The following is an 18,113-nucleotide window of genomic DNA, read 5'->3' as shown; positions in this document are numbered from 1 at the left end:
AGGCGGCATCCCAGTGTGCTCATGTTAACACAGCTACAAATTAGTATTAATGAATGGTGATCCCCAAAGGTGTGGGCCGCGCCCCCATGGTGGGCCACGAAGGTACTGCAGGTGGGTCACTAAAAACTATTAATGGGACTCAAACACACAGTGCATATGCACAAATCTGTGCTTAAACCGTGCCCACGAATGTTTCACACACAAATCTGAGATTCATCAATATCCCTCCCTACATTTGTTCTTACTCCACAAACATATTTAGAACTTCTTCAGACCATACACACAGACAAATGAGAAAGGCCCAGTTGTGTAAAAACACACCCTTAAATAAATGCACAGTATATTAAAACTCTATTCATTTTAATTAATTTCAAATAATTCAATTATCTAATGCATTGAAAAAAATGTATTAAATCAACCCGAACCTGACGCCCTTTCATCCTCATCATCTGTTGTCGTCATTAAAATCTTCAGCTGTGCCAGCTGAGTGGGTTTATTTAGTTTACCATGCAGTATATGAGAATGTTCATATTACAATGTAACAGTTCTGGCATTCGTTATATTGTTTATTTGTGTATAACTGATCGGTCACTCCCAACAATTTCTAGTGTCATTAAGTTGGCAACAGTAGTTGATTTCAATTTTTTAATTAGTATGATATTAAAGGCAGTGATGCCAGTAATGCATTACTCTAATCTGACCTCTTTTTTTTTAGTAACGAGTAATCTAATGTGTTAATTTTTCCAAATCAGTAATCAGATTAAAGTTACTTTCTCCGAGTCACTGTGCGTTGCTGTTATTTTTGTATTGTGGGTTGATCACAGCTTTAGAACAGATGTCCTGATGAGGTGTGTGTGTGTGAGCTGCTGCACAGAGCTGTATCCACATGCTGCACCTCTGAGTTGAAGAAGAGTTGTCTCTGAAAGCGCGTTGACACTCAGAGCTATGGTTTTACAAAGACATTTTTCCGCTTTTTTCTTTAAAACTGCCGCTCTGTGCGTGTCCTCATTAAAAACAGCTGATCCGCATCATGCAAATACTGATGCTTTCTTTCCACCTAATTGCACCTAAACTCTCTTTCTGAGGATGACATGATGTAAAAAACACTGATGAAACTTTCTTACCTGTCAATCTGGCCGTGTTTTCTACATAAATAAACTTCTTCCTGCTCATACAGCAAACCAGGGGCGAATCCATGCAGGAAGGGGGTGTGGGGAGCGGGCACAGCTCCCTCACAATAGCCCTAGATTAAAGGCCCACTTTTGAAGATATTTTTTCATACTACTACTACTACTTAATAATAATAATAAATGATAATTTCAACAACAAAAATGTTTAGAAAAAATTTAAATGTTAGAAAAATGTTAGAACAAATTTAATAGTTACATTTATAAACAATGTAGAATACAAATGGTAAGTTTTACCATTATAGTGCTGTCAACATTTAAATATGAGGTCAAGAAAGGTGTCTTTATTTTTTTATTATTATTAAATGACTATTTATGTTCATTGAAGTCAAGAAAGGGTGACTATAAAGTGAGTATTGGCAAAATGGGTTATATTTCTCATGTTGAGGTGGCGAGGGTGGGGGGGGGGTGTTGTTGGCAGCTGCTGAAAGTAACTAAAAAGTAATTAGTATTCTAACTTAGTTACTTTTAAAACTGAGTAATAAGTATAGTAACTAAGTTGCTTTTTCAAGGTAACTGTGGCAACAGTGATTAAAGGACATGCATGGTATATAAAATTATGTTTAGCCTAATTAATTTACTTTTGCAAGCAGCAATGCTTTGTCATTTAAATAAAATGATGCTGTGATTGAACTGTACTCTTGAATTACAGAAGACACAAGCAGCAGCTATGCATATAGCAATTTTCATGAAATAATTTAGATTTTATTCATTTAGATTATTTAATTATTTCATTTGGCATTCAACACATAAACAATACTACAGTATAAATAAGTAAATTACCTCTGGGTGAGAGTTCTTAATGGATTATCCCTTTCTCCATCAATCCTTGAAGAAATTCCACTTAATGATGACCTTCTCCTCCTCTTTATTTTTTTATTCTGGGCTGTAACTGATTTTTTTTTTTTTTTTTGGCAGCAACTTTGATGTCAAAATTGTTTGAACATCAGGGGACAGTAGAGGTGGGCAATACCGGGAATTTTGGTATTGATCTGATACCAAGTAAATACAGGCCCAGTATCACCGATATCGATACCGATACTTTTTCATAGTTAAGCTTAATAGATCCAAAGGATTCAGAAGACCTAGGATTGAATTTCGCCAAACATTGTACGTGACAACAAAATACTTTATTATCACAAACATTTTTGTTTAAAAAAATATCACTCAACACAACTTAAAACAAAATCTCCTGAGGTAGAGGGCTGACAAACCACAATACAAGGCTGCGCTGCTCCGTGTTGTGTGACACAGCGCAGCGCTGCTCTTACAGACAGTAGACTTTGATTAATCTGCGTGTGCAGCAGTCAGTGCGTGTGGGAGAGAAAAAAAGCTTGAGTATCGATCTTTTTACACGAGGATCGTTCAATATCAATACCATCATTGGCATCGATATTATTGATATTAGGATCGATCCGCCCACCTCTAGGGGACAGAGCAATCGGCATCCACTGCATCACTTTTATTACCATATTATATATTATTATAGTACCAGCAAAAAAGTTTTCGCACCACCCCCAGTCAAACATTCTATCCATTAATTCCAGTTGTACTTTCTGATTCTGTTATATAATTGTTCCATGTAGTATGCACCATATTTTGCCCCACCGTTGCCAACTTGTTTGCTTACAATCACCTGAAGGTGGTCGTTGGTGGGCTGAGTTTACTGACATACACGATGCACCCATGTTGAACCACAGCTGTTTGCACTGGTATCTGCTAATCATCCAGTAGGTGGCAGTCACTTTCAAATAAGTAATGAACACAGGCAAACCATGGTCATTTTTTTCAGCTAATATGGTGCATCAAAGTTCAAAATAAACTAATCAGTTCATCCTCATTATGTGCTTTTTTAAAATTTGATCAGTTAGGAGATGATGGCATTTATTGATTTGAGTTATTGTCTGCACAAGCTGGTTGGAATGGACTAACCCCCTTATCTACCTTTTTTAAAAGCTGTACCTTGTTAACAGCACAGGGAATTATTATTATTATTATTATTATCCATAAGCCTATCTATCCATGATGGATAGATTTTCGTGGATTTGAAGGTGGACTGAAAAGAGCCCACAGGGGCCACGAAACACAGCTGAGTCGACTTGTTCTACAAATATGTGCAAAAAATAAGCCCACTATACAAACACCATTACTTTCAAATTAAAAGGATAAACATCATAGGAACGCCTTAATATTTGTGGTACACACATCGTACCAAGTAACCCACTTAAGATTAAAAAATTGAGTAATTCCGGCAACTTTATCATAAAATATGCAAAAAATAATCTGTAAATATGTAATTATGCTATGTATTTTGAAATGTATTTCCGGAAGTGTCTTTCTTGTTTGTAGGCGCCTTGACGACGGTGAAAACTTGGAGTTGTGGAAAGAAAAAAAGTCTTGAAGTGGAGCTCAAAGCGGAGAACACGTACAAAGGGGACCGTCAGCAGGTTTTCACGGTCAGACTTTTACCTTTTTTAAAAACTTTTTCCCTCCTCAGCAGCTGATTGTAACCTCCTGGTGGTACATTGTGAACAATTTTTTCAGCATCCTACTGACTGACGTTCTGGTGTCAGAGTTGAGAAAATGAATTTTTGGAAGATGTGGTGCGTCGCTCTCCTCCTCCTGCCTTTGATGGTATCAGCCCAGTATCAGGGGGACAGTGGAATAATCATTCCAGAGCATGGATTTTGTCAGCCCATTACAATACCTTTGTGCACGGACATAGCGTACAACCAAACCATCATGCCCAATTTAGTGGGTCACTACAACCAAGAGGACGCTGGGCTCGAGGTGCACCAGTTTTACCCTCTGGTGAAGGTCCAATGCTCGCCGGAGTTGAAATTCTTCCTCTGCTCCATGTATGCGCCTGTGTGCACCGTTTTGGAGAAAGCCATTCCTCCCTGCAGGTCTATCTGTGAGCGAGCCAAACAGGGCTGTGAGGCACTCATGAACAAGTTTGGCTTCCAGTGGCCGGAGCGTCTGCAGTGTGAGAACTTCCCGATCCTTGGACTTGGACATATCTGTGTGGGACATAATGAGTCCACTGCCTCCACTGTACCGCCAGACCACATGCCTGTTCCGGGGACCCCTGGCATTCATGTGTATTCCACTTCTGATAGACCTTTCCACTGCCCTGCCGTCCTCAAAGTCCCCCCTTATCTGAATTACAAGTTTCTAGAGGAGCCCGATTGTGCGGCTCCCTGTGAGCCATCCAGGAGCGGCGGTTACATGTTTTTCAGTGAGAAAGACATTCAGTTTTCCCGCGTATGGATTCTGGTCTGGTCAGTGCTCTGCTGTGCCTCTACGTTATTCACGGTTACAACCTATTTAGTTGACATGCAGCGATTCAGATACCCTGAGCGGCCAATTATCTTCTTGTCTGGTTGCTACACTATGGTCTCCATAGCTTACATAGCTGGATACTTTCTGAGGGATAAGGTGGCGTGCAATGATAGCTTCACCCCCGATGGCTTTAAGACTGTTGTCCAAGGCACCAAAAAGGAGGGCTGTACCATCCTCTTCATGATGCTGTACTTCTTCAGCATGGCCAGTTCTATCTGGTGGGTCATTCTGTCTCTTACCTGGTTCCTGGCAGCAGGCATGAAGTGGGGCCACGAAGCCATCGAGGCCAACTCTCAGTATTTCCACCTGGCAGCCTGGGCGGTGCCAGCTGTCAAGACCATCAGCATCCTCGCCATTGGACAGCTCGAGGGCGATGTCCTCAGTGGCGTTTGCTTCGTAAGCCTCAGCAACCGGGGGTTTGTTTTGGCTCCTCTTTTTATTTACCTTTTCATTGGCACCTCTTTCTTGCTGGCTGGGTTTGTGTCTCTGTTCCGAATCCGCACCATCATGAAACACGATGGAACCAAGACTGAGAAGCTGGAGAGGCTGATGGTGCGGATCGGAGTATTCAGCATGCTCTACACCATCCCAGCCACCATTGTCATCGCCTGCTTCTTCTATGAGCAGGCCTTCCGTCCACAGTGGGAGCACAGCTGGCTCAGCCATAATTGCAAAAATCTGGCCATCCCCTGCCCTACTCAGGCATGGCCCCGCATGACTCCAGATTTCACTGTCTACATGATCAAATACTTGATGACCCTCATAGTGGGCATCACCTCTGGTTTCTGGATCTGGTCTGGCAAGACTCTGCACTCCTGGCATAGGTTTTACACAAGGCTGACAAATGGCAAGCATGGAGAAACCACTGTGTAGGCATTAGACCAAACAAAAGACTCTTCAGTTGTGTTGCAAAGACTGATATGTGTATTTTTGGCTTGTTTCCCACGTGATAGGTATGTTTCACAGTTAGTAGTTGTAGGCTCTTTTAGCAGTTGTATTTGACTCAGTTTTATAGCCATACATGCATGCCAAACTGAGAGTTTGACAAAAGGTCAAGCTGGATAAACTGAACCTGCCGCCTGAACAACTAACAAGCATGGCTATAGCTTTCATGTACTGAAACATTCTCGTCCCCCAACTCTTTTCTCAAAGCCAATGTAAACTCAAAGGGAGAGATGATCCACCAGCAAAGAATGGAGACGGAGACGGGGGATGAGCGGTGTCAGACTGGCCGTTTATTCTCTTATATGTAATTGAAATTGTAAATAGTATTTTTGTAAAAACATGGAATTTTATATTTGTATTTAAAGAAATTGCTTTTTCACTACCAGTGTGCAAGGTTTATTTTTGCACTGTATGGTAAAACATTTTTACCTATGCATTTTAGTAGAATAGGCTGGACTGGAAGATTAGTGATGTCACCATGGAGATAATTGTCATATAAAAATATCTAACCAGAATACCGAAACTGGGTATCAATCTGGCATTCCTCAATGAACACATTCTTAGAATTGATACACAAGGCTAATTTTCAAGACAGTTTTATGCTACCTAGTCAAAGTAGCTACATTGGTGAATCGCTGTTGCAACCGGGCTAACTTGGAAGCTAGCCCACTGAGATAATGAGTTAAAATTTACTTGAACTAAATCTCTTTTGTCTATCCAGTCTTTTTAGTAGCTGGCTACAGATTCCATTGATCTGTTTTTGGAATGTTTTACATTCTAACAGAGTTGGAGGTGTTTATGAAATTTGCTAACAGCCGCCTTCATTTTGGTTCTGTTGCCCGCCTCAAGAAAGCTGGTGATTGTATTGTTGAGCTCAACAGAAGACATCTGTGTAGATTATTTGAACAAATATTTCGACTGCTAGAGTAAAGCAGCACATTTGTGGTAGATTACTTTGGGATTATTTGAAATTTCTGAAATTTTGTTGCCAGAATTCTTGAGTGATCAATCCATATACATTAAGTCTAGAAATGTCCTCCAGTTATTGTCGTCTTGTCTTTATTTGTATGTTTTTAGGGTTTGTGTATGTTTTTTTTTTTTGCATAGCAACAAAAGCTATTTCAGTATATTTTGCCACATAGTCGGTCTTCATTAATCAAAAATGTTTCCCAAGTGCTTGCAAAAATATGCAGAAATCAAATAAATCAGATGATTTTGATTTCAAATTCCTACTTCAGATTGTTTTGTTTTAATGAAAATCTATTTTCTATAGCAACAGCTAGGGGGTTGCTCATGGATTGATTTTTGTGTGACTCTTGAACATCAGTGACGTCCTTCAAACAACTAACTGTAACTCTACAACTAACTGTGACAGCTACATATGAGGGTTGGTGTTACTCGCTTGATGGGCGTTCCTAGGGCGTGGGCAGCCTGTGGTTACTTGGCGTTAGTCAACACAACAAAACCTGACACTGTTACTATGAGTTTTTATTTCATGCTTGACTGCTTAACATAACCAAAGTTAGCTTGATTTGTTTTGCTCCAGTGTCTTTCACAGTGAAGTTCCTGCATCGCTTGTTAGCATCTCCATAAGATGTCTTTTAAATTGCTTCAGAGGAGTTATCCGGTTCTAAAAACAGCATTATTGGATTTAGAAGGGTTTATTTCTTGCTAATAAAAAGTAAGTCCCTTCGGCTGCTCCCTTGTTTGCACTTGGGGTCGCCACAGCAAATCCAAGGTGGATCTGCATGTTGAATTGGCACAAGTTTTACGCCGGATGCCCTTCCTGACGCAACTCCACATTACATGGAGAAATGTGGCAGGGGTGGGATTTGAACCCGGAACCTTCTGAACTGAAACCAAGCGCGTTAACCACTTGGCCACCACCCCTGCTATTTCTTGCTAATGATTACAAAATATATCAGGAAAAAATGCCAAACGTATTGGATTTATACAGGAAAAAAACAGTTTTGGAGTGTATTCCAGACATCTTTATTTCGGCCCTTCCTAGCTGGTGGTATAACGACCATTGTCTCTTGTTGCTGCAAAACGTCCAATCTGATTAAAGATGAATAGCAAGTTGTTGCTTTGGCTCCACCACTTGTAGCCAGTGTGAATATACGGTAAAGGAGATTATTGGAAATCTTAATGGAAATTTGTTACACAATTATTTATGGGAAATCCAAGGGGTAAATTATCCTGAGGCTGTCGGTATTGAGAACATATGAAAATTCAGTAAGGTATATGTTATATATTATATTCCAATTCTAAGGTGGAACTATGCCAGTATACAAAGTTATATCTAAAAAGGAAGAGTAGAAAAGAGTAGTGTAGAGCCACTTAGGTGCCTGGTCTTGAGAACCAGGGATGGTAGGTTAAAAAGCTTTTTTATCCCATGGGAACTCTCCCTACCCACCCAAGCAGCTCAAGAAAAAGGTATATATAATAAGACATCACATGAGAAGATTATCAACCACAAAGGAACCAACTATTTTGTAAGCTACGATGAACGTTGCTAAGGCCGGCTAGATAAGCTAACATTAGCTGTTAGGTGTAACTAATTGTACCCCACTCCAATATTTACTTAAATATAATAATATTAAAAAGGGGGGAACAAGAAAAAGTAAAACATGTAAAAAGGTATATGGAGACATAAGTATAAATACGTACGTATTTGCAGAAAAGAGGAAAAACAGCGGCCGTTTTAATCACCAAACCTGCAGCTGCCACCGTTACACATCTTGCTGTGTCTATGGCCGTTTAATGTAAAACAGTATGTTCTGAGAAACTGGGTAGATTCCTTTAGTGAGGATAATGTGATTTGATTCAAATGGTCAACAACAGAAGATTCTCGTATGATTAACTCAGCAAAAAAAAGTGTCAAACGGTGTACAGTTGTCAGTGGTGTTACGCCAAAGCCAAGATATTCACCTTTTTCCTTTTTTGTGTTTTACTTTTCTGAGGCAATGCATGTGCACAATGGTGAGTCGGAATACCCCCCCAAGCCATGCATGGGTGAAATCGAACCTCCTCGGCAGTGATGTCATAAAAAAGATGGATGTGGTGGAGAAAGCTGATCCTTCTGCTTCAGAGCAGAGGCTCGGGGCGAGAAGCAGACGCTTGCATTCATACCGAGTTTTACAGAGCATTCAGCAGGTTACTGTCTGGAAGCTTCTCACCAGTCAGCCAGCGTGCGTCCCATCCCGTCCCGTGATCAGCCAGTCAGGCTGATGTTTGCCTCGTGTATATTTATGTAGGGTTAAATAAAGATTGCTGTAATAACAGACAGGTAAAGGTGATGAAAGGCAGCGAAAGACACTCTTAAGGCGGGAGGGGAGGATTATAAATCTACCTGTGTGTCTTCAGTTTTGTCTTCCCTCCCTCCAATCAGATGAATGGGGGGAATGTGAGTGAGTCAGTGGAGCGATGCCGGGCCTTCGCTGAGTGACAGACAGTCTCCTGTGTGCTGCTCACTTCAAAGCACCGCTGAAACCTGACTAGCTCCCTGTAAACAGTACCGCCTGGCCCGAAGGCCCACTTCCTGCTTTTAACTCAGCTTAATGGCTGGCTTGTTTGGCTTTGCACTGGAGCAGAGAGACGAGTGAAGGGTGAGAGAATGGAGAGAAGCAGCGTGTGGGTGGGGTGCTGGTGGTAAAGAGATTGTTTCGGGGTTTTGGCAGAAGGACCTTGGAACGCGTGATGGAAAATTCTGTATTATTTGGTAGCTTTTGTTTTCTGCCGAACAACAAAGAAAGGAGTAGGATCCAAGCGAGCGCAGGCACAGGCTCTGACTTTGTTAAAACATCCAATAAGGACAGATCCAGGCCTTTGAAATATAAATCGAATCAGATGTTCTGCATTTGACTGAGGTTTTGGAATAAACATTTTTCCACAATGTCTTGGGGTTGAAAGTCGTATGGATACCATGCAGAGCAATATATTGTAATTGAATTCATTTTTCCTTCTATTTGTACCCTGTGTATGGTATATCCACAAATGCGTTTTGCTGAAAATATACCTCAAACTGCAACGTATGTGTGCCAGCTCAAAACCAGTGGCACTCCAGAATTTTAAGTATGGACTTTAAAGTATGTTCAGAAATCATTGCAAAATGGCTCATTTTGTATCATCAAAATGTTTACAAAAAACATCTAAAGTTATTAGAGGTTTAACTAAAAAAAATGTCAAATTTTGTCAAGAGAATGATGTCAAGAGAATGTGGGATACTGATGAATTTACAGTAAATCTTCACTTTCACTGCCAGTTTTCATTCGACAAGTCACGGGATGGATACATCATGTCTTGGAGTTCTTTAACATCTACCATTGAGAAATACAAACAGTACTGTACAGTAAATCTGTCTGGAGTAAGTACTTCTCAAAAACTGAGTGACCTCGCAAGAAGAAGAGTAGTGAGGGAAGCCACCAAGATACTCATGCCAACTCTGAAGGCTTCTATGATTGAAGAAATTGTGCATAGGGCAACTTTATTTTATTTATTTATTTTTGCATCACTGGTACTGTAAATGGACTGCATTTATGTTACGCTTTTCCATCTGAATTAGAAGTTCAAAGTAAATGGTAATGGTAAATGGACTGCATTTATATAGCACTTTCCCATCTGCATCAGATGCTCAAAGCGCTTTACAATTATGCCTCACATTCACCCCGATGTCAGGGTGCTGCCATACAAGGCGCTCACTACACACCGGGAGCAATAGGGAATTAAAGACCTTGCCCAAGGGCCCTTAGTGATTTTCCAGTCAGGCAGGGATTTGAACCGAGGATCTTCTGGTCTCACGCCCAACACCTTACCCACTAGACCATCACCTCCCCTGTGCTTTACATTGATTCTTCGCATCTCACACATGGATGTCAGGGTCCTGCCATGCAAGGCGCTCAACTTCACACCACTGTGAGCAACTGGGGGGATAAGGACCTTTCCCAAGGGCCCTTAGAGATCTTCCAGTCTGGTGGGGATTTGAACAGAGATTCCTCTGGTCTCAAGCTAACAACTAAACCATCACCTCCCCCCAAAAAATGAGTGACTGTCTAAGAAGGAGACTATTGAGGGAAGCCACCTAGTATGTATTATCACAGGAGTTTTTTTTTTTTTTTTTGGAAGAAGTCAGCCTTATATACAGTAGGTCCTACGGCTCATTGGTGATCTTGCTTATCCCCAAAGACACTAGCACAAAGCAGATGAGGCGTTCCCTGGAATGGGGCCCCAGCCAAGACTAGTACCCATTTAGACCTGGGTGGAATGGGAAAATGCAGATTAAACGTCCATTACACAGACAAGTACACTGGAAAAAAAAGAATATAGTCCATGAGCCTGTCATCAATCCAGCCTCAGTGTACCAAGGCCTACACAAAAATGTATGATAGCCATCCCAGGGTGGTAGCTGTAGCCAGGTTTGGGTCCATGAAGAATTACATAGAGGTCAAAATTTTAAAATGCTCCAATCACGTTGAAAAGTGTATCATATAATTTGCCTGATCATAACAATTCCAAAAAAGTATAGTTTGTTCTGTCTATGATGGAATGTTCTGGGGTTATGGAGAAAAACGGCAAAAATGGTGACAAAGGTCAATTTAAGTTTGTACAGGGGTCAAAAGTTAAAGTTGCTAAAATTCAGTAAAAAAAATGATGCAAATTATTGTTTGGGTTAATAGGGTTCTAATAAGGAATAGTTTGCACCATCTGTCATGCTAGTTATCATGTTACAGGGTAATATATGTCACATGTCATAGAATCCAATAGATGTTGACCTTGTTTGACCTTTACCTTGGAGACCAAACATTCAGCACAGTCAAAACTATTCCATTCATTAATCCTTTTATTCCAACCAATAATTTGCATTATTCTATACTGAAATTGGAGCAACTTTAACTTTTGACCCCTATACAAACTGAAACTGACCTTTGTCACAATTTTTGCTGTTTTTACCCCATAACTCCAAAACATTCCATCACAGATAGTCGAAAACTATACCTTTTTGGAATCGTTATGACCAGACAAGTAATGTGATATAGTTTTCAACATGATTGGAACATTTTTAAAGTTTGACCTCTGTGTAATTCTTCACTGACCCCTACCTGGCTATAGCTACCACCCTGAGATTGCTATCATACATTTTTGTGTAGGCCATGATACACTGAGGCTGGATTCTAAGTGTTATTTAGTCACCTGAAGTGGTACCAAAAACCTGCTTGGCCCATGGACTAATAGTTGAACCAACTTAAATGAATTGTTTCAATTGGTAACACCTGAATGAATTGTTTGAAATGAAGTTAGTAAGTTAGGTTAACTCTAACTTACAAACTTAAGCTCAAACAACTTCATTCATTCATGCAGGGCCTCACGATCCTTCTGACTTTTTGGGTTTTAAGCAGGAGGTGTCAGAAAAGTTACATAAAATGAATTACGTTGTTTTAACTTAAGTAAGAAATTTAGATCAGCTCTAACTTACAAACTTAAGTTCAAACAAAATTCAGGTTTATTCATTCAGGTGTTACCAATTGAAACAATTCATTTAAGTTGATTGAACTATTTTCTTTTTTCAGTGTAGTGTGACATGGAACGGAACTCAGCTTTCATATTTGTAACCCCTGTCCCACTGAACTACCTGCTCACAGCCTGTAACTCCTTCACACTTGTCATTGGTGTTTTGGTGGCTTCCCTCACCAGTCACTCACATTTGGAGGACTGCCTACTCCATGCAGAATACTGTTTGTATTTTGATGAAAATGAACTTCAACATATACAGTATTCAATGACTTTGAAATGTTCATGTGTTCATCCCCTGTCTTATCTAAAAAAAAAAATAGCTGTGAAAGTGATGGGTCATTTAAAAAATGCTTTTGTGGCACATGACATCCACATGTGGCATTCTATCTTCAGCTCCACTTTCACTCTGCTCACTGTCATTGTTATGGCTTATACACTGAATTGAATAGTTCTATTCTCTATGAAAATGACAGACAATTTTGAAAAAACTACTTGTGGTATATATTGGCAGTGTGCAGCAGATGGTAAACCACATGGCCTGTTGTTTTCAGTGGGCCATCTGGTCATCTCGGGTAGGTGTGAAAGCAGCAGCCACACACCGAGACAGTATATACCACTAAAAGTAAAAAAAAATGTTGACTTTTGTGCTTGCCACAGTGAGGAGGATGGATTGATTTATGGGCTATGCCAATTTGTTATTGCTGTGAGCCAGATTTATGAACATCTCTTGGAAAATACCTTTTTATTCTGGAGGTTACCTTCATTCCTTTCCTGTATGTAGTCAGGGAAAAGTGGCTCATAGCTACACGGAGAGTGTTTGCACTGACGTCTGGTAAGAAATCAGTCATTTCCTAAGGGGGATCTCCGAATTGGCCAAGCACACTTCAGATACACTGTATCCATGTGATTGGATTTTACAGATCAAAAACTGGAGTGTTAAAAGGACTTGTCAAATATTTCAGTATTGATTTTAACTCTTAAAGCATTGTTTTAACACTGTGCAAAGAGGCGTTATTTCTCAGAGATGAATGTTGGCATTCATCAGGGATGTGTTCTGGTTGCTACACTGTTTGACGCGTGCATGGACTGTGTGTTGGGTTCGACTGTGGAAACCACTGGTTTTTGGTTCCCTCGTTGGCGAGGGAAGTTTTACTGACCTTGACTTTGCATACGATGTTGTGATCTTTGTGGACTCAAAGGAGACCCTCAGCACTTGGAGAAGCTGGGTGAAGATTTATGAGTGTCTGGCTTTGCGATTGCCTTGGATTAAGACAAGATCCAAGCTTTCAAAAATTTCCTGGACGTGGCCAATAGATGTATATGTGTATGCATGTATAAGGCATGAGCTTGTAGAGACATTTGCTTACCCTGGCAGGTACATACATGTGTCCAGGTTGAGACTGAGTAATGCCGAGGAAGATCTTATGCTGTGATGAGGTTTGGCGTTGCTGAGACCTTTGTAGGAGAAAGAAAGTTCAAGTTTTTAGAGTCCTGGTGCTACCTCTCACTGTGGAGTTGTGTGAATTAAACACAAACCAGTGATTTTAGGTGATGATTATGAGGATTCTGCTCCTAATGAAGGACCCATTCTAAGCTTATGAGAATATTGATTCATTGTTGCCAGTGATCTGAAATTTGTGTATATGACTCAAACAAAATATTTGTAATGATATGCAGCTGGATCAGTGAAAATGAATTTCAAGCATTTTAATCAATTATTAACAAAAAGCTAATATCAGAATCAAAATTGAATAATCTTTGTCATTATATGTATGTACGCGGTCTGAATGAAAAGTAATGCCTGCAAGAAAATTACTTGTGATGGGATGGGAATGCCAACGATGAACAAGTTTATTGAAGCTGCCACGGAAGAACTCCACCTTCTGTTTTCCCCACTTTCCTGTTATCTGAATTTCATCATCGGAGTCGTAGTGACTTCCGTGATGGTCTTCCTTCATGTTAGGGAAAAGATGGAACTCATGCGGCACTAAGTCTGGACTGGATGGTGGACGTGGTAATGTGTCGAGTTTCAGATCCTCAGCACTTACATGTCAAAGTCAAAGTGTCTTTATTTGTCTGCCGAAGGAGAAATTTGCCTTGGACAGAGGGGTCTGCTACACAACAACATATCCGATACATACCACCCATACATCAAAAACAACAACATAGTAGATCAAAGTTGAAATATAAATATACAATTAATAAAAAACATTATTAACATCTTAGTGCAAATTCCGCAATACATAACCTTATGCTATCTTCCCTGAGCTATCTGCTGATTTATGAGCTTCACTGACAATGGAATAAATGAATGTTTATAACGATTATATTTACAGAGAGGAACCCTGTACCTCCTTCCTGAGTTAAGTAAAATATATTCAGAGTGCAGTACATGAAACGCATCTGATAAAATATTGTCTGCACATCTGAGAACTGCCTGTTCAAACAAATCAAATCAAATCAATTTTATTTATATAGCGCCAAATCAGTTGCCCCAAGGCGCTTTATATTGTAAGGCAAGGCCATACAATAATTAAGGAAAAACCCCAACGGTCAAAACGACCCTCTGTGAGCAAGCACTTGACGTCAATGGGAAGGAAAAACTCACTTTTAATAGGAAGAAACCTCCAGCAGAACCAGGCTCAGGGAGGGGCAGTCTTCTGCTGGGACTGGTTGAGGCTGAGGGGAGAGAATCAGGAAAAAGACATGCTGTGGAAGAGAGCAGAGATCAATCACTAATGATTAAATGCAGAGTGGTGCATACAGAGCAAAAAGAGAAAGAAACACTCAGTGCATCATGGGAACCCCCCAGCAGTCTAAGTCTATAGCAGCATAACAAAGGGATGGTTCAGGGTCACCTGATCCAGCGCTAACTATAAGCTTGAGCAAAAAGGAAAGTTTTAAGCCTAATCTTAAAAGTAGAGAGGGTGTCTGTCTCCCTGATCTGAATTGGGAGCTGGTTCCACAGGAGAGGAGCCTGAAAGCTGAAGGCTCTGCCTCCCATTCTACTCTTACAAACCCTAGGAACTACAAGTAAGCCTGCAGTCTGAGAGCGAAGCGCTCTATTGGGGTGATATGGTACTATCAATCAATCAATCAATTTTTTTTATATAGCGCCAAATCACAACAAACAGTTGCCCCAAGGCGCTTTATATTGTAAGGCAAGGCCATACAATAATTATGTAAAACCCCAACGGTCAAAACGACCCCCTGTGAGCAAGCACTTGGCTACAGTGGGAAGGAAAAACTCCCTTTTAACAGGAAGAAACCTCCAGCAGAACCAGGCTCAGGGAGGGGCAGTCTTCTGCTGGGACTGGTTGGGGCTGAGGGAGAGAACCAGGAAAAAGACATGCTGTGGAGGGGAGCAGAGATCGATCACTAATGATTAAATGCAGAGTGGTGCATACAGAGCAAAAAGAGAAAGAAACAGTGCATCATGGGAACCCCCCAGCAGTCTACGTCTATAGCAGCATAACTAAGGGATGGTTCAGGGTCACCTGATCCAGCCCTAACTATAAGCTTTAGCAAAAAGGAAAGTTTTAAGCCTAATCTTAAAAGTAGAGAGGGTGTCTGTCTCCCTGATCTGAATTGGGAGCTGGTTCCACAGGAGAGGAGCCTGAAAGCTGAAGGCTCTGCCTCCCATTCTACTCTTACAAACCCTAGGAACTACAAGTAAGCCTGCAGTCTGAGAGCGAAGCGCTCTATTGGGGTGATATGGTACTACGAGGTCCCTAAGATAAGATGGGACCTGATTATTCAAAACCTTATAAGTAAGAAGAAGAATTTTAAATTCTATTCTAGAATTAACAGGAAGCCAATGAAGAGAGGCCAATATAGGTGAGATATGCTCTCTCCTTCTAGTCCCCGTCAGTACTCTAGCTGCAGCATTTTGAATTAACTGAAGGCTTTTTAGGGAACTTTTAGGACAACCTGATAATAATGAATTACAATAGTCCAGCCTAGAGGAAATAAATGCATGAATTAGTTTTTCAGCATCACTCTGAGACAAGACCTTTCTGATTTTAGAGATATTGCGTAAATGCAAAAAAGCAGTCCTACATATTTGTTTAATATGCGCTTTGAATGACATATCCTGATCAAAAATGACTCCAAGATTTCTCACAGTATTACTAGAGGTCAGGGTAATGCCATCCAGAGTAAGGATCTGGTTAGACACCATGTTTCTAAGATTTGTGGGGCCAAGTACAATAACTTCAGTTTTATCTGAGTTTAAAAGCAGGAAATTAGAGGTTATCCATGTCTTTATGTCTGTAAGACAATCCTGCAGTTTAGCTAATTGGTGTGTGTCCTCTGGCTTCATGGATAGATAAAGCTGGGTATCATCTGCGTAACAATGAAAATTTAAGCAATACCGTCTAATAATACTGCCTAAGGGAAGCATATATAAAGTGAATAAAATTGGTCCTAGCACAGAACCTTGTGGAACTCCATAATTAACTTTAGTCTGTGAAGAAGATTCCCCATTTACATGAACAAATTGTAATCTATTAGACAAGTATGATTCAAACCACCGCAGCGCAGTGCCTTTAATACCTATGGCATGCTCTAATCTCTGTAATAAAATTTTATGGTCAACAGTATCAAAAGCAGCACTGAGGTCTAACAGAACAAGCACAGAGATGAGTCCACTGTCCAAGGCCATAAGAAGATCATTTGTAACCTTCACTAATGCTGTTTCTGTACTATGATGAATTCTAAAACCTGACTGAAACTCTTCAAATAGACCATTCCTCTGCAGATGATCAGTTAGCTGTTTTACAACTACCCTTTCAAGAATTTTTGAGAGAAAAGGAAGGTTGGAGATTGGCCTATAATTAGCTAAGATAGCTGGGTCAAGTGATGGCTTTTTAAGTAATGGTTTAATTACTGCCACCTTAAAAGCCTGTGGTACATAGCCAACTAACAAAGATAGATTGATCATATTTAAGATCGAAGCATTAAATAATGGTAGGGCTTCCTTGAGCAGCCTGGTAGGAATGGGGTCTAATAAACATGTTGATGGTTTGGATGAAGTAACTAATGAAAATAACTCAGACAGAACAATCGGAGAGAAAGAGTCTAACCAAATACCGGCATCACTGAAAGCAGCCAAAGATAACGATACGTCTTTGGGATGGTTATGAGTAATTTTTTCTCTAATAGTTAAAATTTTGTTAGCAAAGAAAGTCATGAAGTCATTACTAGTTAAAGTTAATGGAATACTCAGCTCAATAGAGCTCTGACTCTTTGTCAGCCTGGCTACAGTGCTGAAAAGAAACCTGGGGTTGTTCTTATTTTCTTCAATTAGTGATGAGTAGAAAGATGTCCTAGCTTTACGGAGGGCTTTTTTATAGAGCAACAGACTCTTTTTCCAGGCTAAGTGAAGATCTTCTAAATTAGTGAGACGCCATTTCCTCTCCAACTTACGGGTTATCTGCTTTAAGCTACGAGTTTGTGAGTTATACCACGGAGTCAGACACTTCTGATTTAAAGCTCTCTTTTTCAGAGGAGCTACAGCATCCAAAGTTGTCTTCAATGAGGATGTAAAACTATTGACGAGATACTCTATCTCCCTTACAGAGTTTAGGTAGCTACTCTGCACTGTGTTGTTATATGGCATTAGAGAACATAAAGAAGGAATCATATCCTTAAACCTAGTTACAGCGCTTTCTGAAAGACTTCTAGTGTAATGAAACTTATTCCCTACTGCTGGGTAGTCCATCAGAGTAAATGTAAATGTTATTAAGAAATGATCAGACAGAAGGGAGTTTTCAGGGAATACTGTTAAGTCTTCTATTTCCATACCATAAGTCAGAACAAGATCTAAGATATGATTAAAGTGGTGGGTGGACTCATTTACTTTTTGAGCAAAGCCAATAGAGTCTAATAATAGATTAAATGCAGTGTTGAGGCTGTCATTCTCAGCATCTGTGTGGATGTTAAAATCGCCCACTATAATTATCTTATCTGAGCTAAGCACTAAGTCAGACAAAAGGTCTGAAAATTCACAGAGAAACTCACAGTAACGACCAGGTGGACGATAGATAATAACAAATAAAACTGGTTTTTGGGACTTCCAATTTGGATGGACAAGACTAAGAGACAAGCTTTCAAATGAATTAAAGCTCT

The 18,113-nt window shown here is 40.2% G+C and overlaps 1 protein-coding gene across 1 annotated transcript; it reads left to right on the top strand.

The window, feature by feature from the left end:
- Positions 1 to 3,601: 3,601 nt before the first annotated feature.
- On the top strand, positions 3,602 to 6,696 carry fzd2 (frizzled class receptor 2). Its single transcript, XM_034191048.1, has one exon. The coding sequence runs from the start codon at positions 3,771 to 3,773 to the stop codon at positions 5,400 to 5,402; it is 1,632 nt and encodes a 543-aa protein (XP_034046939.1). The 5' UTR covers positions 3,602 to 3,770; the 3' UTR covers positions 5,403 to 6,696.
- Positions 6,697 to 18,113: the final 11,417 nt, after the last annotated feature.

Source organism: Thalassophryne amazonica, chromosome 16 (genome assembly GCF_902500255.1).
Source record: "Thalassophryne amazonica chromosome 16, fThaAma1.1, whole genome shotgun sequence".
Classification (NCBI taxonomy): domain Eukaryota; kingdom Metazoa; phylum Chordata; class Actinopteri; order Batrachoidiformes; family Batrachoididae; genus Thalassophryne; species Thalassophryne amazonica.
The sequence above is the reverse complement of the archived record's forward strand: the minus strand, read 5'-3'. Positions and strand labels throughout refer to the sequence as shown.